Source organism: Cryptomeria japonica, chromosome 5 (assembly GCF_030272615.1).
Source record: "Cryptomeria japonica chromosome 5, Sugi_1.0, whole genome shotgun sequence".
Lineage (NCBI taxonomy): Eukaryota > Viridiplantae > Streptophyta > Pinopsida > Cupressales > Cupressaceae > Cryptomeria > Cryptomeria japonica.
The window spans coordinates 238,295,701-238,320,878 of NC_081409.1; the positions used below are offsets into that span (position 1 = coordinate 238,295,701).

The 25,178-nt window shown below is 36.1% G+C and overlaps 1 protein-coding gene across 1 annotated transcript; it reads left to right on the plus strand.

Moving 5' to 3' along the window:
- Positions 1–357: 357 nt before the first annotated feature.
- LOC131028816 (uncharacterized) lies at positions 358–1,515 on the plus strand. Its single transcript, XM_057959164.2, has 2 exons — positions 358–842; positions 994–1,515. The coding sequence occupies exons 1-2, from the start codon at positions 520–522 to the stop codon at positions 1,064–1,066; spliced, it is 396 nt and encodes a 131-aa protein (XP_057815147.1). The 5' UTR covers positions 358–519; the 3' UTR covers positions 1,067–1,515.
- The last annotated feature ends 23,663 nt before the right edge of the window (positions 1,516–25,178 follow it).

Here is a 25,178-nt window from a genome sequence, read left to right on the forward strand (position 1 = left end):
TCCACCATTAATAACAGAGTTATGATGTTAATTACAAGAGCCCTACTTTTCTCTTACGCCCATGGGATGCGAAAATGCACGTTGGATAAGAGGCTCTAAGGAACATCCCCATCACGCAGAGAAAAACTTCAAAGTCGAAGAAAATTAAAAAATTGGCCCACCACAAATTTAAAATCTTTATTCTGTCACCAACTTTGTATGGAGTCGTTTTAATATACTGCCAGGAAGGTACCTAAGGTTTAGTGAATTTTAACTCAGCTGGGCTACGCTCAATCAATCGACGAGTCTATCCCATCTGCCACTTTCCTTCGCAACGTTAATCTCATTAATGATGGTGTCACTTCTTCTGAAGTCTTGCTTCGTCCCACACCTAGGTAGTTGTCTACCATTCTTCCTCGCTTCTTCTAGGTTGTCTGCTTGCTTGTTTTAACTTTAACTCCCCTGTTTCTCTCTGCGCTACCAAGTTGCCCCTGCTTCCATTGCTTTCCTCTGTCTCTCTCTTCACTTGAATCAGATTACATGGCTTCTTCTTCTCGTCAATCAGAGATTGAGATTGTAAATGCTTTTCATGGCCTTGCTCCACCCTTCCCACCTTCACCTTCATCTGCATCTACTTCTGCTACATCTGCATCACCATTGCAGAAGTCGCCCTGTGATATTTTTATTAATCATCGCGGACCCGATGTGAAACACAAGCTCGCCAGAGATATCCACAATGCCCTCTATGCCATGGGTCTCAAGGTCTTTCAAGATTCCGAAGATCTTGAGTTGGGGGATTTCTTCCCTGCAGAACTACAAGAAGCAACGTCCACTGTTTTTTTTCATATTGTTGTTGGGATTAGGTGTTTCAATCTTGGAGTCTTAATATTGATTATTTAATAATTGATTTATTCTAGTTTGTTAATTTCTTAAATTGTCATTCATTTTGTGGGTTTTTTTAGTGATGTGGCATTCTACATGACAGTGATGAAATGAAATAATCTTGTTTTTTAGGAAATTGGCGTCCACTTGGAAGATTCTACATTTTGGGAAGGTGTTGTCATATATGGAGTGGAAATTGATTTGACAATTTCCCATGTTGACTAAAGAGTCTTGGCTTGTGTTTTCTCAGCTAATATTTATGGCGGAGTTCACTTTTGACAAGTGGTGTGAGGTAAGGAAAGCGCCTATTCCTAGTTATGAGAGTTACTATGGCAAGATATCCATGTTGGGTGAGATAGGTGTTAGTGCTTTGGAAGTTGCTATGTGCAACATGTCATGATAATGGTAATTGTATTTTTTATGACACAATTTATCTCTAAGGCTTTGAAGTTGGTTTTGGAAACCATGGAAGCTTACTACTTTGTATTGAACTTTATAAATATGTGATGCCTTGGCTTATTGTAGATGAGAAGTTAAAAAACAATGTTATGCTGTCGGAATTACTCCTGAATCTTGTAATAGTGTGAAGACTCCTGAAGAGCATAGCTCCGAGATTGTATTGTAACTGTTGTTGTTGCTGAATAATACAATTGAGCTGAGTGTTTTGGAGTGTCAGTTTTTTCCCGAAAGGGTTTTCCCACGTATATGCTGTGTTATGTGTTTATTTTGTTTTGAATATCTGTTAATGTTTAATTAGATGTGCATCTGATTTCGTAATTGTTAAAGGGTTTAGAATTTTTTTCAATTCACTCTCTTGATAGTTCGGTGTAGGAAGTTGTATTCCACTACCTGGTTTCCTTTCACATATAGCTATATTTTCTGAGACATATGCAAAATCGCCTTGGTATCTTGTAGAGCTATCTTTTATGCTCAAGACTGGGACACCTATTATTGCTATTTTCTACCAAGTTCGACCTGCCCATCTACGCCATTTGAAAGGAATCTACAAAACTTTGTTTATGAAGTATGAAGACAAGGGTAAATATGTAGACATGCTCGAGGAGTGGAAGACGACACTCTACAATGCCTCATTTTATGAAGGTGAAATCATCAATAATGATGAGTAAGCAACACATAATCTCTCTCCTGTTATTAGCTTCCCTTTAATGCAATATATCTCTACTTTGTATGTATACTTATTTCTAATTAAATCATTTGTTTATTGATGTTGCTTCGTTTTTTTTCTTTCCAAAACCATGTTTCATCATTGTTTAGAGAGGAGGTGGAGATGAGGACAAGCAAAAGCAGAGGGAGTTGAAGAATATTGTAAATTGTGTATTGAAAGTAATGAAAAGAGTACAATTAGAGGTAGCAACACAACCCGCGGGTCTTGAAGAAGTTGTAGCAGATTTTGAATGACCATTAGTAAATCTGAGAAAAAAACTAAACAAAAAAAACAAACACATTCATATGTTCAAATTGTAGGGACTTGGGTATGGGTGGTGTTGGGAAGACCACTTTGGCAAAAAGAATTATATAATACAAAAATTTCAGCTACAGAAAGATCTAGTTTTGTATTTGATGTTAGAAATGATGCAAGCAAAAATGAGTTGCATATCAAGCAGAGTCATTTTTTTTTTTTTGATCAATAAAGACAGAGCTAGATTTATATATTCATTTTTGGAAAAGATTACAACATTAAGATCCAGAATTCCAAAAAACCCAAGAGCCTATAATAGATATTTGAAACCAATCCCTGAATATACAGTGAGGGAATCTAGCTTCAATGCCCACATATTTTGGGCTAAGTATGAAAACAAGTTTATCTTGAAAAGCATTAAACCCTATATAGTTTCTTCATCAATTCAAAAAACCTTCAGAGTTTATAGCAACAATAATCAAAAGCTTAACATAATATTTATGAGTTTAGCTTGAACAAAGATTATCTAAACATTTTTTTTTTAAAGAAAAACTTAAAAACCCAGCAACCAACTAAAGGCTTAGCAACATCTTCAAAGGAAACCACTACCATAGAGAACCTATCTATTTAAAGTTCTTCTTCTAGCTTAGGAGGGGGAATTGGGGCTCTGCCTCTTCCATGGCTTCTGTTCGGAGGCCGTCCTCGGCCCTGTCCAGAATCGCGACCCAAACGTTTGCCACCACCTCTCCTGCCCTATTCAACATGAGGTTCCTCTTCTTTTGTTTTTTGGGGAAAGACTCCATTCAACCTAGAAAATTCAAGGACTTCTTCCTCCCTACCCAAATCTTCTGGATTCTCTCCAAGGAAGCGCCATTTGAGAAATCTGAGGCCCATACTTGCGAATGATCAGTGCTTGTCTAGATCCTTGCCTTTAAGGTCGACCAGAAAGGGATAGTATTTGATAAGTTCCCCAGGAACATTGAACAATATTCTTTCGCTCGGTCGGGGAGCTCCTGAATCATGACGCGCCTTGTTAAGGATCTCTTGCAACTCCAACAGGATTTCATTTGGGAAAAGCCTCTTGGTGAGGATCCAAACAACTTGCTTAGCTAACTTCAAGTCCAAAAGGGAGGCAACAAATCTAGATGAAATGCTTGTATTGTCATGGGGGTATTCCTCCCTGCTTATTTGCCCACTGCCCAGGATGAACTTTACCGCCAGGATGACTATTGGTTCTGGATAAAGTAGTAGCCGTTTCAATCTTAAATATGTAATTTTTCTGAATGAAACTTGTCGGGTGGAAACTGAAAGGGAGATGAGAGTGTCTGCACAAAAGCGTGAAATTGGCCTTGGATAAACACTCATTATGAACCCAAACGACTCCTCACCAGACATGGTTACTAGATTCTTTGATGCCTTGGTGGTTGTTGAGGGTCTGAAGAAGGATCTGAAGCAGATTAATCTTTATTGAGAGCACTTGAAGATAAAGAAAAGTTAATAGCTTTCATAGAAAGCGTAGAAAAGGCTAGGCGACACTTTATTTAACATGCATTGATGGGAAATGCCTTGCACTAAATTCGCCTACAAAGGTGGCGAAGGATATTTATCCCTAATCGTGCCAAATATCCCTGTAGCTGAGATGATGTCTATCTTGTGGACAACGCATGCGTTGTGCTAGGAATGATGGCTACTGCCGGTTGGATTTTCGGGAGGCGAATAAGATAACGCTATTTTAACAAGAAAAAAATAAACGACGTCACCGTTGGCGTGTCCATTCATCTCTTGAAGATGGCAAAAAGTTTGAATTCAAATAATAGTCGTTCCCCAAACTTTAGCGCCATGGATTAAGTTTGAAAGGCTCTACTGGACCTTTTCAATTGCTTGAAGAACCCTACCATGCACACATCAAACCAGAAATTATCATTGCTGCATAACTAAAACCTATAAAGGTTAGCCTTGCTAGTTACCTCCTGTTTCCACCAGTGAATAGAAATGCCTTCTGCTGCAGCTTTTGAGAGGGCATCTGCCTCTGTGTTCGCTTCTCTGAAAATATGCTTAGCCTCATATTGCTCTAGCTTTAGTAGGTTTTCTGATATGTTATCTAGAATTGCCTCTAGCCGCCAGTTTGGGGTTTTCTGCATTTTGATTGCATTGATTGCTATCTCTGAATCTCCCTCCACTATGATGTTTCTTAACACATGATTGATGCAATCCAATAATCCTACAGTAAAGCTTTAAATTCTGCTATATTATTGGTATCTGGTGGCATTGGCTTAACCATTTTCCCAATGATTGTCCCTAAGTGGTCTCTAATCACATATCCTATTCTTGAAGGGCTTGGGTTACCTTTGGAAGCTCCATAAAAAATCAATTTTAACCATCCGTGCTTAGGAGGGGTCCAAATAGCTTCCTTTCTAGACTTAGATTTTTGCCCAAAGGAAGAAGGAATCTTAATTCCCTGCCAATTTTTCCTTATACTTTCATCCCAAGAAGAGAAAATTTTAGACGAATCTGTTGAGAAAGCTATTTTGCAGTTTACTATCTCAACAATTGATGTTTCAATTGAGTTTAGGACTGATTCAAACCTTCTGGCTTTATTATCAAAGGGCCTTCGATTCCTTTCTTTACAAATTTCCCAGACAAGGCAAGACGAGGAAACTTCCATAATCTAGCTCAAAGTGATTTCCTTCAAAGGAAGAGGCCAACATTGGAAAAGGGAAATTATGTCATTAGGTAGAGTTGATATCCACCCCAATTACACAAAACCATCGCCAACATTTTGAGGCAAAGGAACAATTCAAAAGAAGGTGATCGACTGTCTCTGCATGGGCTTTACACATGATGCATCTAGAAGGCACTTCATAGCCCATTTTAGTAAAATTTTCTATGGTTAGAATTCTTTTTTGGAAAGCTAGCCATGCAAAAATCCCTACTTTTGGAATAATCTTACTGCTCCAAAAGAGCCTAACTGGAATGTCTCGTTCATCTTGATTTGGGGAGCTGACTAAAACTCTATAGCCATCTTTAGTATTATACTGACCTGTTTTGGAGGAGGCCCAAATTAGAGTATCTTTCCCTCTTCTAGGGTTAATGTTTCTTACTTTTATCAGATCTAAAAGTTGTTCTACTTCAACCACTGGAATGGGCAATCCATCCATAGACTTCCAACTCCATCCTTTCATATTAGAGGTCCTTTCCACCGCTATATAGTCACTGAATCAGGATCCCCAATGTTGCTTAAGCTAGTGCTCTGCTATTGGGATGTTGAGAGAGTTTGCAATGCTAGGATATCCTCCCCATGAATCATCCCAAAAAAGGCTAGAGGTTCCATCATGAATATTCTAAGACAAGGAATCTGAAACTAAATTTCTACAAGAGACAATGAAGTTCCAAGTTCTAGATCCCTTTAAATGAATGTTTGATCTAAGGATATTTTGGGGGTTTTGATCTGAAAGATATTTTATTTCTAACATCCTAACCCATGTTGCATTAGGATTTTTTAAAAACTTCCAAGCTAGTTTGGCCCCAAGGGCTTTGTTTTGCAATTTAAGATCTTTGATTCCTAAACCCCCCATTGATTTAGGTTTGATAATTTTATCCCATGCAATTAAGGCAATTTTATGCTTTTCTTCAGTGTTTTACCAGAAATTTTTTTGCATCTTCTTGATGATGTAGGAATATGCACTAGCTGTTAAAGACAAAATGGATTATAGGTAAATAGGTAGGGTTGAAATCACTGCTTGAAGCATAACTAGTCTACATGGCCATGAAAGCCACTTCCCCTTCCAAGAGTTTGTGCTCTGATCCATCTTTAGCTTTAGAGGATCCCAAAGTTTATTTTTCCTTAGTCCTCTATCAATTAGAATGCCCAGATGTATACATGGAAGTGTTCCTGCTCTGCATTTGAGAATTCTTAGGATCTTAGCTTGTATGAGACTAGGAGTGGAAAAAAAAACTTTTGATTTTTCTTTATTACTTATTTGTCCTGAGGCCTTTCCAAAGAATTATAGAAGCAATTTTAATTTGGTTTGCTTCCTTGACTTTTTTCTGCACCCAACAAAAGATTATCATCAACAAATTGCTGGTGTGTGACAACAAAATTTGTGGTTACTTTGACTCCCTCTAGAAGGTTGTTATATTGTCTTGATTTAATTGTCCTCCCTAAAGCTTCCCCCATTATAATGTAGAGAAATGGAGATATGGGATCTCCTTGCCGGATGCCCCTTGAAGAAGAGAAGAAACCTGCTGGCTTCCCATTTATCAAGATACAAAATTTGGGTGTAGAAATGCATTCATAGACCCAATTGATCCATTGTTTGGCAAAACCAAAAGCTTGCATGATTTTGCAAAGGAATCACCAATCTATATTATCATAATCTTTTGAGATATCTAACTTAATTATCATACCTGGTCTATTCATGCTTTGAAGAGTGTGGATGGCTTCTTGAGCCACAATGACCCCATCAAGAATTGAATGACCAGGAACAAATCCAGTCTACTCATCTGATATAATGTAGTCCATAAGATGCTTCATTCTGTTTGTCATGACTTTTGAAAGGATTTTGTAAACTCTAGTGCATAGAGAGATAGGTCTGAAATCCCCTAGGTTAGATGCTTTCTCCCTTTTTGCGATGAGAGCAATAAAGGTGTTGTCGATTTCTCTGAGCAATTTACTTGATCTTCTTGCACATTCTAAGGCTTCAGTAAGTTCTTGACCCAATATATGCCAACATTTCTTGAAAAAGTCAGAAGGAAAGCCATCCGGACCAAGAGCCTTTCCAGAGGGAAGCTAGTTGAGAGCTTGAGATACTTCTTCTAGAGAGAATTTCTCATTTAATTTCTGATTTTGTTCATCTATTATGATCTTTGGGATCAAAGCCAAGAACTTTTCTTGCTATGTCTGGTGAGAGCCTTCAACATTTCTTAGAAGATTAGAGTTATATGCAATGATTTCTCTCTTAATCTCTTCAAGATCCTCTATAGTTTGATTCTGATTCGACTCCAATTTAGAAATCCAGTTCTTACTCTTGCAAATCTTTGTCACATTATGGAAGAACTTCGTATTTTTGTCTCCCATTCTGAGCCAATTCTCTCTAGACTTCTGCTTCCTAAAGATTTCTTCTTTGGAAAGGATATCCTCATATTCCATGAGCAAGTTCTTTTCTAGTTCAAAAGATTCTTGATCCATTCCATCAGAGATGATCTTGTCATTTAAAACTGCCAGTTGCTCTTCTAAGGATTTTTTGGATGAAAAAATGTTTTTAAAATGTTGAGCATTCCATTGCAATAGCTTCGGTTTTACTAGTTTTAATTTTGAAATGAAGCAATAGAGTTTTGAGCCTTCAAATGGTTCTTCCTTCCACCAGTCTTCTACCATAGTTAGAAAATTTGGGTCTTTCATCCACATATTCTCAAATCTAAAGGGAGGTTTAGAGGCATCAAGGGTACCTTGGAGTGATAGCATATTGGGAAAGTGGTCTGAACCTGAGTAGGCTAGAACTGAACAGTCGAAGACAAAAGGAAAGGATCTGAGATCATCCTGCCAAAAGAATCTATCAATTTTTTTTTCTGAAATATTGCTAAAGCCTTTTCTCCTATTTGTCCATGTGAAGGAATCCCCTGAGTCAATTGTTGGCATTTGCATGAAGATTGCATTAATGATATGATATGTTGTCATTGATGTCAATTGAACCGGTAATGATATTTATGGTATTGTTGATATTGTTGTTATTATGATATTGTCTTGTAACCAGTAGGAAGAGCTTTGTGGAAGATGTTGTAAACCAGTATGTAAGTACGTGAGTTGAATCGGTAACCAGTGTATGAGGATAAACCCTATCTAACCGGTAAACCCTACCAGTTGTTTTTGTTAAACCCCAATTGATTAAGTTTGTTGAAAGGGTAATGTTGGTTTATGATTTGATGTTGAGCGATAATGATGGTGACACATGTGGTCATTGTGTGAAGATAAGTTCAGATTATTTTGGCACATTTGTTTGTTTGTTTGTCTAGGGAATGAGCAAAGTGTATTGCGTTTAATGCAAAGCATGTGATGAGTTACAAAGTTTGATGAAGCGGTGATCATGGAGCGGTTGGAATTTTCTTGAATAATGTGTACAGTTTGCTATGTAAATCCAATGGTCACACTTGAACTGATTTGTTTGTAATCTCTATGAGAGAATTAGGTTTTTGTTGTGTTACCGACCTAATTGATTTGTATTTAAGGTTGATGAAGTTGTTTTGTAAAAGGTGTTGGCAAAAATCAGTTGAGTGTGTTGTTGTCGAACCAAAGAATGAATCTGTAGTTTGTGTAAAGGTAGATTGAAGCTTAAAAGGATCTAAAAAAGCAAATGTAGTGCTATTCAGACAGATCAAGAAAAACCTGTCGTCTTCTAACAATTACAGCAGAATTGAAATCCCCTAACCGGGTAAGCTCTAACAAGCTTGGTTACTTCTTAAATCCTCTAACAAGGTGGTCCATTAGCTTGGATTCTTAAATCCTCTACCAAGGTTACTCCTAACAGGGTACTTGCTTTTTTATCAAGGCATTTGTAAATCCCTTAACCAGGAAATTCCTAACAGGATCAGTTCTTAACAGGACTTATTGCAAAAGCTTTAATAGGCTTGGCTCCTAACAGGCCAAACTTTAGAAGAGTTCAGATAGGTATCTTGTGAGTCTCATCTCACTGTGGTTTTTACCTATTTGGGTTTTCCATGTATAAATATTTGTGTCATGTGGTGAATGTTTTTGTGGTTATGATCTTATTTATTGATTTGATTAACTACTTAACTATTCTGACAAGGCATGATAACTGGAAGCATTGAGAGATGGAGTATGTTGACATATGATTAAGCATTTGGATGTTTACATGATTAAAGTTGTTTACTGTTAAGTTGCTATAACACTCAACCTGTATTATTATGAGTATTGATCTTGACAGAGTTATTTTATTGATAAGTAAATACTTTGTGTAATTGAGATTGAGCTTGGGAAGTTTGTATCAGTTTTTTAGTTTACTGATTCACCCCCCCTCTCAGTAATCTGCCGGATACTTATTATTTTATCACACCATCATCAATTTCTAATAATCCATTTTTGTCTATCCAATTATTGAAATCTTGTTGAGATTTCCCTAACCGGATGATGCCTCCTCTTTTGTGTGAAGCATACCTGATAGCATTGAAGTCACCTCCTATAATGAGCTGTTTATAAGCCAATTGCAATATGACCCCATCTAGGGATAGCCAGAGAAGTTGCCTTTTATGAGGAGACATTGGTCCATAAGTATTAATGACAAAAAATGATGAGTTTGCTTGAAGGTGAGTGATTTTGACTAGCAACCAATTTTTGTTAGAAGCAACACCCTCCACATGAACTTGAGAAGGCTTCTAGATTATCATTAGACCCCCATAGGCCCCTTCTGAGGCAACTATCGTTTGAAGAGATGAATGAAAGAAAGAGCTAATTCCAATAACAAAGGAAACAACTTACTGACAATCTAATTTGGTTTATTGAAGGAGGGTGACATCTGCACTGACCAAAAGAATCCTTCTCTTGATCACCCTCTGTTTGTTAGGGGCATTGAGACCCCTAACATTCAAGGATAGGATTTTCATTGTTGTTCAGGAAGGGGGTTTCCCTTCCCTACTTTCCAAAGGTCTATAATTTTGGATTGGTTCTCCACTGCCCCATCTTGAGGTCTAGCTTCAATCAAAGATTTGTGGCCCTTCTTAGGAGGGGAGGATCCAAAATCAGGTTTCTCCTTTCCCCCTTGATTCTAATGCAGACCCAGTTTCCTTTTTTCCTTGATCTATGAATACATTACCGCTAGGGGGGTATCTAGAACTGAATCTAAATCTTCATCATCATTCATGTATTCCTGAAAGAGTTTCTAGGTGTTTTGATCCATAGTCATATCTAGACTTTGCGGAATCAATGAAGGTGACAACAAGAGCGGATAAGGGATCTCTGCTGAAAGATTGAAACAATGCTTTGTTGATAAAGGCTTTGAAGGAGGGGTATCTCTCCTTTAAAGAGATGGGGGCATCTTCCACCTCCATGTCAGCTTTAATATCATTTTCTATAACATCCTGCTCCTGTTAGATATTAGCTAGATGCATAGGTTTACCTTTGATTGACTCTTTAAGTGCTGGAGTATCCCTAAATCGCTTACGCCTGAGTTTATTCTTCCCTTTTAAGGCCTTTATGGGATTCTGAGAGAATATTGAAGGCACCTCTACTCAGAGAAGGGGTTTTCTTTTGACCAAATAGGCTCCTTGCAGTTTTATTAGGTTGGATCTTAACAATAGGAGACAAGATGAGAGGGGGACAACTTGAAGGAAGGAGGGGGGAGATAGAGATCCCACACCTGATAGAGACTGAATCAAATTTCCCAACTTGTCATCTGAGTGCCGAGAGGATCTTGGAGTTTGAAGATGGCAGGAGACTACAGGAACAAGAGAAATGGTTGCAGAAGCGAAACTCCTGTTTTCCATCTGTAGAGTAATATCCTTAGTTGCAAGAACAACATCTAAAACAGGTGGATCCGTTAGATTCACCAAACCCTTGACCTCCCTATGTGGATTGAGGCCATCATTACTTGAATCTGTTGTTGCTTGGAGTTGATTTAATGCACCTCTAGCTGCTGCCAACGAACTGTTTTTAACGATTTAGTTTCGAAGAATGCATTTACTAGGAATCTCCTTCCCCAATTTCAACACTTTTTGCGTCCATCTACCCATTTTTTATATTATCTCTAAATCACTGTAAAAACCCTGTTTTAGGTCGATCTCAACATAGATATTGGCCACATCCCCTTTGAGACCATTCAGGAATTCCTCCTCGATTCCCACTAAAGATCCTAATGCATCACCTATCTTCAAAAGAGCCTCCAAACACCAAAACTCTGATGGAAGACCAACTAGAGAAAGCCATACTGGAGATTTTTGAAATCTGTGATTCATCGGATCAAAGTCTGGTTTCCATTCTAGGAAATGAAAAGTCGACCCTTGAAAGAATAGTGGGCTACCATTGATGATTGCATTTTTCAACATAGACTCTGCACACTCTAAAAAGAAAAATTCATTCTGCAATGGTCTGAATGAGATCATTCTTGGAAAAGAAGAAGTCCACCAGGACATGATCTCTTTGCTTTTCCCTCTGCAGTTGCACCATTGTGCAAAAAAGGCATTTTCCTTAAAGCAAGCAATTGTAGGATTTAGCGAATTCTAAGGTAGAACAAAAAACTTACTCCCCATGCCTTTTCTATTCCATTTTTGGGGTTTATGGTCAAAGGGAGGGATTTGCCAAGGGGGAAAGTGTTTTTTGATGCCCAAAGCCCTCCGATCTCTGTAGCTAGACAAATCTCTTAAGGCCGAAAAGTGGGTTTGCAAGCTCTAAGGGTGACTCTATTTTTGAAATAAAGAAGCCTGATTAGATGGAGAAAAGCTTGGTTTCCTTGACTGAAGAGGGATGCTATTAGGACCTGTTGGTACTTTCCTAGCCCAAGAATCTAAGCTAGGGAACTTGGAAAACACATTATTCAGGTGATTATGATTACAGGTTCGCCGAGAGACATCAGGGCAATGATGAGAGAATGAAATTGGCTGTGATGGACGCGAAGGAAAGGTCGCCCAGAAATGACTCTAATTACTCTGATTTCTTTGTAGCCCCTGGACTATCTGTGGCCTCTGGAAGCGCACGTTTCTCTGAAGACTCTGGTTTCTCTGAGTTTTTGAAAATTTCTGATAACTTCTAGAGTTTCTTGGACAACTCTGATTACTCTGGATACACTGGTTTGAACCTTGAAAGGCATTTGGATGCACTCCATGACTGAATCTTGCATCCATTCTCCTTGATCTAAAGTTACATTTTCCTGTTTGATGACACCAAACAAAGTCATTGTTAGCTTGTCATTTTATTGATTGTTTATTTTTACTCTTGTGTAAAGTATTTTTATTTATTTTTTAAATAAAAATTTAAAAGCATTTGAGCTTTTTATTAGAATATTTATATATAATAGAATAAAAGTATTTGAACTTTTTATTAAATAATTTATAAATAATAGATAAATACATGTAATTTAAAAATTAAACATTCAAACTTTAAATTTAATTTATTTATGTAAATTATGGTATGAAACTTTTTAAACTTTTATTAAGAAATTATTGTATTTTATAATTTTTAATTATCATAAATTATTTATTTTAATATACTATCGTAATGACACAAATGGTCAGAAGAAATAACAATATGTACAAAGACAGTTGTTGGTGTAGGGTCATTTTTAAACTCTTGAGCCAATCCCAATCTCTTTGTCCTCTACTCCTTTGTTAGCAAGAAATTGTAAAATTTAATTATAATGTTATTAATTATTTAATTTTGTGCTCATTTTAAAGAAATGTCTTGATATGTATATATGATGACAAATAGTGCTATGACAAATAGTGCTATCTTACTCAAAGTTGAACTTATTAACCTATCCTTCATCTAACTCTCTCTATACACATTTCCACACTTAGTACAAATAGTGCTATCTTGCTCAAGTTTGGGCTTATTTGTCTATCCTTTATCAAATTCTCTATCTACACATTTCTGCACTTAGTACTATACACATTTCCACACTTAATCCTCGCTTATTTCCTTATATATTATTCACCAAATCCATTTGGTTAACACATATAGAGAAGATTGAATCCAGGCCTAGCGAATATCAAAGTTTGTGCTGTTTTACATGAACGTTGTTGCAACCAAGGAGTTATCCAGCATTTTCACCTGAGCTAAACCTCAATGGAGTGGATTTGTCATCACAAGGACTTCTGTTAGTGGGTGCTCTAACTATAGATTTATACTACAAGCCTATCCTGTAAAAGAACATTCTAGAATATATTTTGTAATGCTTGAATAAGTATAAAACCATGCATGGCATAAACTATTACCCACGAGTCTAATAATTTTTTTTGCACTTTTCCCATTTTCAATAGAACTGGCCTGTATCTAATCCTGGCATTGCATGCATTGTATCTCCTTTTCTCTGCTCACAATCAATCTGCTTTTTACAGAAGGGTGAACCCTAACCTTACGGTTAATGAACACAGGATTGCTACCCAAAGAATGGCACTGTTCTTTCAAATTGATTCAAGAAATATATAATTGATGCTTACATTGCCAAAAGGAAAGATCCTATCAAACATGATAAATGCTATTAAGAAAACTATGGTTCATATAGGTAAACTCCTAATCTTGATTAGAGCATGAAACAATTATCAACTATTCACAGGTTCAGATGTACATATGTATTGACTTTGAACATGTCGGCCAACGAAATATTGTCATTTTAGCATGCATTTGATGATGACTGAAGATGGTTAGGGAAATTGGTTCCAGTTCTGAAAGTGGTTAGCAGGTGTCACCTGTATCAGGGAAATTGGTTCCATTGCAAACAAACATATGTCTAAGGTTTTCTATTTTTTTAAGCTCTAAACTAACAAAGTAGGTTGAGTTTTAAGGGACAACATATGTTTCAAATGCTAGGGATTAGTATTACAATATTATTTGAGTTTTGTCACCTGTATCAGGGAAATTGGTTCCATTGCAAACAAACATATGTCTAAGGTTTTCTATGTTTTTTGAAGCTCTAAACCAAGAAAGTAGGTTGAGTTTTAAGGAAGGAACAACATATGTTTCAAATGCTAGGGATTAGTATTACAATATTATTTGAGCTTTTTTATTCAAGACCTTGTTCAGCAAAGAAACTAATGCAAGGAATTGCAGAAGAGTCTAAAACATCGAAACTTGGACCCTAAGTGATGCAGGAGCAACATGAGGTAGCATTGCAGGTCAGATGAGGGGCAAGCGATAATTTGGTGAACTGCTCGATTTTTATGAAAGTCATCTGATGTTACCAAGACAAGTTGATGAGCATTAACTAACCATTAGATTTTACACAGTTTTATAGCAAAATTGAAGACCTTTAGGTGTAGGGGTGAGAGGGGAAGAATAGAAAAATATATTTTATTATTGTATTTAAATTGTATATTGAAGAAATGTTTATATTCTTATTTTATAGGCAGAACAATTGAACTATCATATCTATCTAAACTAGAAAATATATTAAAAATCATGAAACCGAGCAATATTTTGGATTGTTCAAATTTCTCTGGATCAAGGCACTTTGGTGGGAACATTTTCAGGTTGATTTGAAGCTTCTTTAAAAGGCCTATTACTGTGACGGTTCTAAATTTGTTTGAACTAATCTAATATATCTTGGCAGGGTTCAAACTTTGATAGTAAGTCTGTTGCTTTGATAGGTTTCAAATTTGATAATATGTTGTTTGGATAGCTCTCAACTTTTGATAACGAGCTTGTTACTTTGGTGGGTCTCAAATTGGGAGTTATTTTGTTCACTTTGTAATTTGAAAAACATGACCGAACTTTAGCAACTTGTTTCTACTCTTGTGACTTTGGTGGGTGATATCTTTTGGTCACAAGGTTAGACACTATTTTTTTCGGTTTTGCTTGTTTGCTTCGTTGAGTATGTTTTGCTTAACATCTTTCTGTTGTGTGTTTCCTAATTTATATCTTGCAATCTATTAAATTCTTTTCTCAATAATATATCTTGGTTACGAAACTGCATGAACAAAAGTTTATCTTGTCTTCAGCATACATTAATTCTGCTTTATTTGTTGAGGACAATATGCCATCATGATTATAAATAAGGCTTTGTAGAATGAATCTACAACGAAACAAACACTGATAGTTAACACCTTTCTCAAACTTAACTACCCATGAAGCAAAAATTATAATTTCATGCATTACTAAACTCTTTCCCATTTTTTACTTTGCAAATAAAAATTTCCAACTGGCAATCGATATGTATTAATGCTTTCTTTTTTTTATCAGAAAACACTTTAAAAACAATTGGAAACAACTTGAATCAGTAGATACAACAACAACAACAAACATAACACTTGAAAAAGAAGCAAAACAATCTTCTCCCTTGTTGCTTCTGCTCATTATATGTGCAGGAATGTCCTCCTTTCACCAGTTGTTTTTAGAAAGGTTCATCAAACATATTTGCATACACATCCACATTTATATGCATGCTTTGCTCGACTCCATTTCACTCTTTCCTTCTTCGAAACCAACTTGTCTTGTTTTAAGATTTCTACCCTAACCTTGAACATTTGTGTATATGACATCTTCTTCGTCAACTCACCAACAAAATAAGGAACCTTTCTCTCGGCAATCTCCACAATTAGTTGATGTCTTCATCAATTACAGATTCCCTAATGTCACACAAGATTTGACTGCTAGGCTTTGCAATTCTCTTAAAGAGTTGGGAATATGGGTGTTAAGAAGAGCTTGAAAAAGGAGATTCGTTGGTATTTATCACTGAGACCGCTATCTTCTCCAAAGTATGGCATTAACAATTTGTTGATGCTTCGATATGATCTCAACAAATGAACAATGGATATGCAGCTACACCAGTGTTAGGCCCAAAAGAGGCAGAATAGAAAAATAGTACTAGACTAGTTGAACTGCCATAAATATCTAAACTGAAAAATATATTACAAATGTATTAACCCAAAGGAGTAATACTTGTTTGATATGAGAAACATGAGAGTCCTTCATTTTGGTTTGCAAATTGAATGGCTTGAAGCAATAGGAAGAGGGAGATCAGAGATGACAAACTGTTAAATTTTTGCCTCTAGTCATCTAATGTTAGGAAGACGAGGGCCCTTGATTTTGTCTCCTTTCCTTTCAAGGTTATGCAACTGTGAAGTAATTGCAATAGATTGTTTTTTCAAGCCAATATCTAACTTTAGTTAGCTATTCTGTGTTGGATATACTATTTATTTGCTATTGTGTGGGGCATTTCTATCTCATTCACAAGTTTTGTTATTTTAATTCAAGAGAGTCAATTTCTCACCTTCCACGTTGTGGTATGAGCCTTGAGGACACTAACTTGATATAATAACAGTAGATTAATATGTTGTGAGATTTTTTTGCATATATCTAATTTGTTATTTGACAAGATGATGTGAGAATTCCTATGTCAATAATTTTGCAGTATCAGAGAGTTGCGGTAAAAGAAATTTCATGAAAAATTTATTTTGTCCATGGTCTAGCCTTTTCTTGTTGCATGAGAAATATGACCGATAATCTTGCTTGGCACCAGTTGTGGTCAACCATGGAACTACATTGAGTCCGAGAAAGTCTTCTGTTTATGGATGACTTGGACTAGGATATGATATGATTTCTAGTATGCACCTTAGAATATTTATAGCGTCCAATATATTTTTTCTATAAATGCCTACTTATCAATTTCTAGGTTATCTGTATAATAGATGCTATGATTTCTGGTATGCATCTTGATATATTTCTCAGTACTGTCTATATGGGAGGATAATAATGCCTTTTTCAGGACAGCCAACATATATAACAGGGCATAGTGCTCTTGCCTCTCCTTTTTATTGCAGGTCCTTCCCCTGCTACAGCTGCTTTATTGAAAACTTTTGCCTTGAAATTTGAAACCCTCGCTGACAAGGCTATTATCTTTTGCTCAAGAATTTTAAGAGCCCCAAGTTTTGGGAAAATTTGTTTGTGCCCAAACAATGGCATCCAGATTTTAATCGAGGTTGGTTAGTTTTTTTTTTATCAATTTTCGATTTTAATTATAGTGGTAATAAATAACTCAATTTTCCAAAAAAGAATTCTAACGGCAGAAAAGTTTACAAAAATGGGTTATGAAGGGCCTTCTAGATGCATCATGTGTAAAGCCCATGCAGAGACAGTCGGCCACCTTCTTTTGAATTGCTCTTTTGCCTCAAAATGTTGGCGATGACTTTGTACAAAATTGGGGTGGATATCAGCTTTGCCTAATGACATAATTTCCCTTTTCCAATGCTGGCCTCTCTCTTTGAAGGAAAGCACTTTGAGTCAGATTATGGAAGTTTCTCCGTCTTGCCTTGTTTGGGAAATTTGGAAAGAAAGGAATCGAAGGCTCTTTGATAATAAAGCCAGGAGGTTTGAATCAGTCCTAAACTCAATTGATACTTCAATTGTTGAGACAGTAAACTGCAAATTAGCCTTCTCAACAGATTCGTCCAAAATTTTCTCTTCTTGGGATGAAAGAATAAAGAAAAATTGGCAAGGAATCAAGATTCCTTCTTCCTTTGGGCAAAAATCTAAGACTACAAAGGAAACTATTTGGACTCCTCCTAAGCACGGATGGTTAAAATTAGATTTTGATGGAGCTTCCAAAGGTAACCTAGGCCCTCAGGCATAGGATATGTGATCAGAGACCACTTAGGGTCAATCATTGGGAAAATGGCCAAGCCAATGCCACCGAACACCAATAATATAGCAAAATTTAAAGCTTTACTATTAGGATTATTGGATTGCATCAATCATGGGTTAGGAAACATCACAGTGGAGGGAGATTCAAAGATAGCAATCAATGCAATCAAATTGCAGAAAACCCCAAATTGGCGGCTACAGGGAATTCTAGATACCATATCTGAAAAATTGGCGAAGATAGAGCAATATGAGGCTAAGCATATCTTCAGAGAAGCGAGCACAGAGGCAGATGCTCTCTCAAAAGTTGCAACAGAAGGCATTTCTATTCACTGGTGGAAATAGGGAGGTAATCAACAAGGCTAACCTTACAGGTTTTAATTCTGCAGTAATGATTTTTTCTGGTTTGATGCGAGCATGGTAGGGTTTCTCAAAGCAATCAAAAAGGTCCAGTACAACCTTTCCTTTTTATAATTTCAAACTTAATCCATGGCGCTAAAGTTTGGGGAACGACTATTTTTTTGAATTCAAACTTTTCCGCCAACTCCAAGAGATGAACGGACACGCCAGTGATGACGTCATATTTTTTTTTTCTTGTTAAAATGGAATTGTCTCACTCACCTCTCGAAAAGCCAGCTTGCGGTAACCGTCATTCTTAGCACGAGGCATGCGTTGTCCACAAGATATACATCATCTCAACAACAGGGAGATTTGACATGATTAGGGATAGATATCCTTCGCCACCTTGCAGGTGAATTTAATGCAAGGCATTTCTTATAAATGCACGTTAAAGAAAGTGCCGCCTAGCCTTAGCTAAGCTTTCTATGCAAGTTATTAACTACTCTTTCTCTGCAAGTGCACTCAAAAAAAAGAGAGAGGTTAAACTGCTTCAGACCTTGCTTCAGACCCTCGATAACCACCAAGGCGACAAAGAATCCGATAGCCATGTCTGGTGAGGAGTCATTTGGGTTCATAATGAGCATTTATCCAAGACCAATTTCATGGTTTGGTGCAAACACTCCCATCTCCCTTTCGGCTTCCACCCAACAAGTTTCATTCAGAAAAATCATAGATTTAAGACTGAATAGGCTACTTCTTTTTCCAGAGCCAACAGTCATCCTGGGCAGTGGACATATAAGCAGGGACGAATACCCCCGTGACAATACTGGTATCTCATCTAGATTTGTTGCCTCCCTTTTGGGCTTGAAGTTAGATAAGCAAGTAGTTTGGACCCTCACCAAGAGGCTTTTCCCAAATGAAATCTTGCTGGAATTGCAAGAGATCCTTAATAAGGTGCGTCATGATTCAGGAGCTCCTCGACCGAGTGAAAGAATTCTGTTCAATGTTCCTGAGGAACTTATCAAATACTATCCTTTTCCGCTCGACCTTAAAGGTAAGGATCTCGACAAGCACAAATCATTCGCAGGTATGAGGCTTAGATTTTTTAAATGGCACTTCCTTGGAGAGAATCCAGAAGATTTGGGCATGGAGGAAGAGCTCCTTGAATTTGCTAGGCTGAATGGAGTCTTTCCGCCAAAAGCAGAAGAAGAGGAACCCCATGCAGAACAGGGCAGGAGAGGTGGTGGCAGAGGTTTGGGTAGCGGTTCTGGTCGGGGCCGAGGACGGCCTCCGAGCAGAGGCCATGGGAGAGGCAGAGCCCCAATGCCCCCTACTGAGCCAGAATATCTTTAAACAGATAGGTTCCTTATGTTGGGTGTTTTCCTTTAAGATGTTGCTAAGCCTTTATTGGTTGTTGGGTTTTTAAGTTTTTAATTTTTTTTTTAAGATAATCTCTGTTAAAGTTAAACTCACAAATACTATGATAAGCTTTTGATTACCGTTGCTATAAACTCTGAAGGTCTTTTGAATCGATGAAGAAACTGTATAGGGTTTATTGCTTTTTAAGATAAACTTGTTTTCATACTTAGCTCAGAATATGTGGGCATTGAAGCTAGATTCCCTCACTATGTATTTAGGGATTGGTTTCAAATATCTATCTTAGGTTCTCTAGTTTTTTGGAATTCTAGATCTTTATGTTGTAATCTTTTCCAACAATGAATATATAAATCTAGCTCTGCCTTTATTGATAAAAAAATAAATTATGTGGAGCATTACAATTTTAAAATTAAGGATAATTGATAGTTGGAGAAAGATGACATGGATAATTTTCATATTTTTGTTTTACAGAATCTTTAATGTATGATATAAAGAAAGATTTTTTTTTCCCAAAAACTTGTGCAGAGATTTGAAAAGACTAGTTAAAAAAAAATGTGTAGAAATTTTAGTGGATGGGTTTTTAGACTTTATTTTGTCTTTCATCATTAAGATAAATTATAAAAATATTTGGATTATTATAATGTAACAATTGATTAATAACAAATCTACTAATTAATAGATATCAACATCATTAATAATGTTGTTGAACTTTGATTATTTTCTTTTTACACATAATCTGTTTTCCTTCTGTTTCTCAAGATATAAATCGCGGTTTACTAGGGTCGTGAATTGCAATGCTTCTTCAATTAAGATTATTAGAAATCTTTTCTATCTCATTGGTTTCCTTAATTTTTTATTGAAGTGACTAGTCTTTACCAAATTCTTACTTTTTCAATACAAAAGATTATAAGATGAGGTTAGCTTTTGATACAATCATAAGTAATATCATAGTATGACCGTTTGTTCTTTGTTGAGATGTTTTTTTCAAAATCTTTAAGATACAAGTATGATATATATATATATATATATATATATATATATATATATATATATATATATATATATATATATATATATATATATACATATATGTATATATGTATGTACATATATATATATATGTATCTATGTATATACATATATACATACATATATGTATGTATATATGTGTATGTGTACATACACATATATACATACATATATGTATGTATATATGTATACATACATGTATGTATACATACACATATATACATACATATATGTATATATATATGTATACATACACATATATACATACATATATGTATATATATATGTATACATACATGTATGTATACATATATATATACATATATGTATGTATATATGTGTATGTGTACATACACATATATACATACATATATGTATGTATACATACACATATATACATACATATATGTATATATATATGTATGTATATATACATATATATGTATATATGTATACATATATATGTATATATGTATATACATATATGTAGGTATATATATATATGTATGTATGTACCTAAAAAAACTTGTAAAAACAGGCACCGCGATCATGGTACTAAAAATTCAAATCACTCTGTACGCGCTAATGGCCACGTACTCGCTTCTTTACGACTTAGAACCGCGTACGCGTTGCTTTAGGACTTAGCACCGCGTACATGGTTTTAAGTCCTAAAATAGTGCGTATGCGGTACTTGTTAATAATTTTTTTTTTTGGCAGATTGTGTTTTACTTTTCATTCGGCCGCGAGTTGGAAATTGGGGTTTTTCTTGCTAAACTATGCACGGGCTCGCTCTTTTCTCACCCAAACGCCATGGATCAAGGTTGGTTTTGCTTGATTTTTGTTATTCTTTATAAAAAATTTCAATTTTTTTTACGTTTTGAATTTAAATTCGTTTATTTTGAATATGTTTTTTTATTTTTTACTACACAAACTAGATTCTGAAAATCCACAACGAGAACAACAAGATGCACCTCTTGAAAACCCTAAACAAAACCCACAAAATACACCTCTAGCTCCTCCTTTTGACCGCACACCTAATACATAGGAGCAATTGCTTAATCAATTAAAGAAAAACACAACTAAAATAAATAGATTGATTAATAAATTGAAAACATCTGAGCTTGAGCATCATAAATCCCTTGCCACTAGCCTAGAAACTTTAGCTAGTGGTGCCACTGCAGTTTCCACTCAAATTATAAAATGGGGACTTTAGGGATATGTGTCATCAATTTTATGCTAGTGGGTTATCATATGAGGGAGTGAAAAACAAAAACATTAGTAAACAACAAATATGTGCCCTTTTTGTTGATCCTAAAAATTATTCGTTACCTCTTAATGTAAAGAGGTTTCCCATACATTGGTGTACCAATGTGCAGATGAAGAATCTTTTTTGGCAGAGGTGGTGGATGGTCTTTGACAAACCACCTTGTAATAATTTTCAGGTGCCATTTTATTTTTTGAGGAAAGTATAATGTGAGTTTGTCCTCAATGTGCTACCTAATTATTTCGACATGAGAGAGTTCCATGGTAGAGGTGGTAGCTCTGCCCAAGATAGACCTGGAACGTAGGCGAGTAGCCCAAGAGAGTCGTCGCCTCCTAGCACCCAAACCCAAGGTGCATTTGACTGTCCCAGTAGACCTGAAAGAGTCGATGGAGCTACAGACTCTTCAGGCGGCCACAACATTGACTGATGTGATCATCCAGCATGGGACACAACTAGCACACCCTCTTGTACCAAATGATGAGCCATTAGTTGTTACAGGTGGCACTAGTGAGCCCATTCAACATGTGTGTGCCACTTGCTCAGGGATATGCATAGGGACAGATGATGAGGCCACTGCAGATGGATCCACATCCCATTCATGCATGATTTGCAGGAGTAGATGTCAGACCCGCACGACTGAGGATGTGGCACTGACGGATGAGTTGATGGACATGTTGTTTGGCTGTCAGCCGAAGACACAGGTGTGTTGATTTGAATTCATAGCATTTTATTTATCAGTCACTTAAAATTTGTAATTGTAAATGAATTTTCATTTATAGATCAATTTAAATTGATACAAATAATATGCATTTCAGGATGCAGTAGCGGTATCTGATAATCCTCCTGCAGTTACTGCAGCGACAACTTCGACGTCTGAGGTATAAATTTTGTAACATGTTAAAATAGAATAGTACACTTTGAATAAAAAAAAATACAAGATATACTAACTCTCTTTAATGCTTGACAATTTTTTGTTTGTAGGCATTGTCAGGGGACCAAATGTCCCAGATTGATGATGTCATGCTCTCTGCGATTGATTTTGGCCTACAAGGCTATACGATATCATATTTTGTACACCTTATTTTATGTATTCTTTTGATGGAATATGCAAGTCATTTCGTTTTAGATTTGTTGAATTATGTTTAATACCATCTGTACTAATATCTCACGTTAATTTTTTTTTTTTAGGGTACTCCCCTGTGTCTAAGCCTCATCCTCGGTAAATGAAATACTCGAGGACGCCAAAATGTGGGAAGAAGGTAATTGAACACATTTTTAGTTGTAAAATTATTTGAAAAGGTTGAAATTGTCTTAGTTGGGATTTGTAGATTGATTAGTGTTTTTTGTCTATTTTATATGTACAACGCCCATTGAGCTATGTAGATATGTTGAATGCACCCGATACGCCCGAGGATCGAGTGAGGGCGGAGGTATGTATCTCTACTTTATTTTCTTGATTTGATGATTATACGTACGTGTACATGTGAACTTGTGATAAATTATAATCTTATCATTTTTTCATACAAGAAATATCCATAGCTGCTTCATCAATGGTGAGCCCTCCTCTATGTACTGAAGAAGCATCTCAGGCTCCAGTACACTTTTGCTTGATATATTACATTAATTATTTTTAACCTACAATACTTATCATTATATTAATTGTATTTAATCTTGATCATTTTTCATACAGATAATAGTGACAACTGTTCCATCGATGGCGAACCCTCCTCAATCTATTGGAGAAGCATCTCAGGCTTTAGTACAGTTTTGTTCTCTATATCATAGATTTTTAGTGTTTTTGATGTATATATGTTAGTACATTGTATTAATTGTATTTAATCGATGATAGCCCCCTTCGCGGTTCGGCCATAACTTGGAGCCTTTGAAGAAGGTATTCAAGAGAACTCCTAAGGCTGACAAGGAGAAGACAGAGAAGATAGTAGATCCTAGATCAGCAGATGAGGTAATTTACATTTCTATTGCAAAGAAATTATAGGTAAATGCATAGTTATGTTGATAATTGTGAACTATTTTCTACAAAAGGATTCTAACTTGGCTTTTGCAACCATCTACAGAGCTGCGTAGTGCATCAAAGAAGCTCGATTTTGATGATCCACCACATGTATAGGATCATATAGTGTTAGTTGTGGTCATTGAATGAATAATACATGTAGATATATCCTACATTTTTATTTGATAGTGAACATATTTGGTCTTTGTTTAAATTGAATTGATTTTAAGCTCTGTTACCCCTTTGAAAGACAAAAGTTCAACTAAACAATTGGGTAAGTGTGACATACATCACTTCCGTCTAAATTTTAGATAGGTAGAACTCCCTCCATTAGCTATTCAAGGAATAATCTAACTAAATAAATTGATATGCTTTTAACCTGAAAGCACATAAGGCTGCCTACTTCATTCTTAGATGTGAGGCCCGGTAATATGTAAAATATTTTAGGATAAATTTCTACAAAATGCTTTGCCACGAAAATCAGAAGTAATCAAAGTAAAGTTCAATAACACTGATTTCATCACTTCTTAAAAATAAACAAGAGAAGCAAAGTCTCTTTTCAACTAAATATCTTTCTAAACAACTCAGAAGGAAGCCCCAGATTAATAACAACATCCACCATCAGAAAGGTAATCACAAACATTTTGATTTGATTAATATTTGCAAAGAAATACTACTCCATGGATTCAAAACTCAAAGATTTTCCACCTCAAAATGCATATGATCTTTATATATGTATTTCATGTAACAAAGACATAACAATACATGCATAAGTTATTTCCAATTACAGATTCTCAAAAACTGATCACTTCCTTTAGACAAAATCAAAACTTCTAAAAATCCTGTTCTAACCCCTTCTCTATCTATCCTCATCTAATTTATAGTAGTTTTTTTTTTAAAAGAACAGAGGAGGTCTCCCTCAAAACCTGATCTCCTCTGAAACAGTTATAAAAACCAACAGAGTATTTAGGGGACAGATGTCCCGAAGTCATTGCAAGGTTATGAAAAGCATATAAAATAAAAACGAAGCATAAGCATCATGTTATGCCTCATCTCCATCGTGGGCGGTTGCAAGCTCCTGAATTATAGACTGACTCAGATTTTTCTTGGCATTGATCTTTGCTTTTGCGACTTCCTTCTCCCACCTGTGTTTCAACATTTTCTCGGTATGCTTTGGTAACTGATCATTACCAATGAACGTCATGGACTCAATTCGGGCGATTTGTGTTATATCTTCGGAGGTAAAATTGCCTTTGGCCTTAACTTTCTCCATGTGCAGCCTAAATGCCTTTACCGCGTCCTGTGTGTTCAGCCCACAAAGTCCCAGTTGCCAATCATGGTCTGGGTTAACCACTTTATTGTCATTGACCAAGCTACACTGAAGTTCCTGAAGCTCGTCAATAGAGGCCCTAGCATCAGAAATCACAGACTTGAATGTAATTACCCACCACGCTATAGTTTTCTTCAATACGAAGAGCTGACACTCATCAGTTACCAATTTAATTAAATTTTCTGCTAAAAACTTTGTGGCTCCATATTTTTCTATCTTGGCGAGCATGGGTAATACATTTTCCCATTT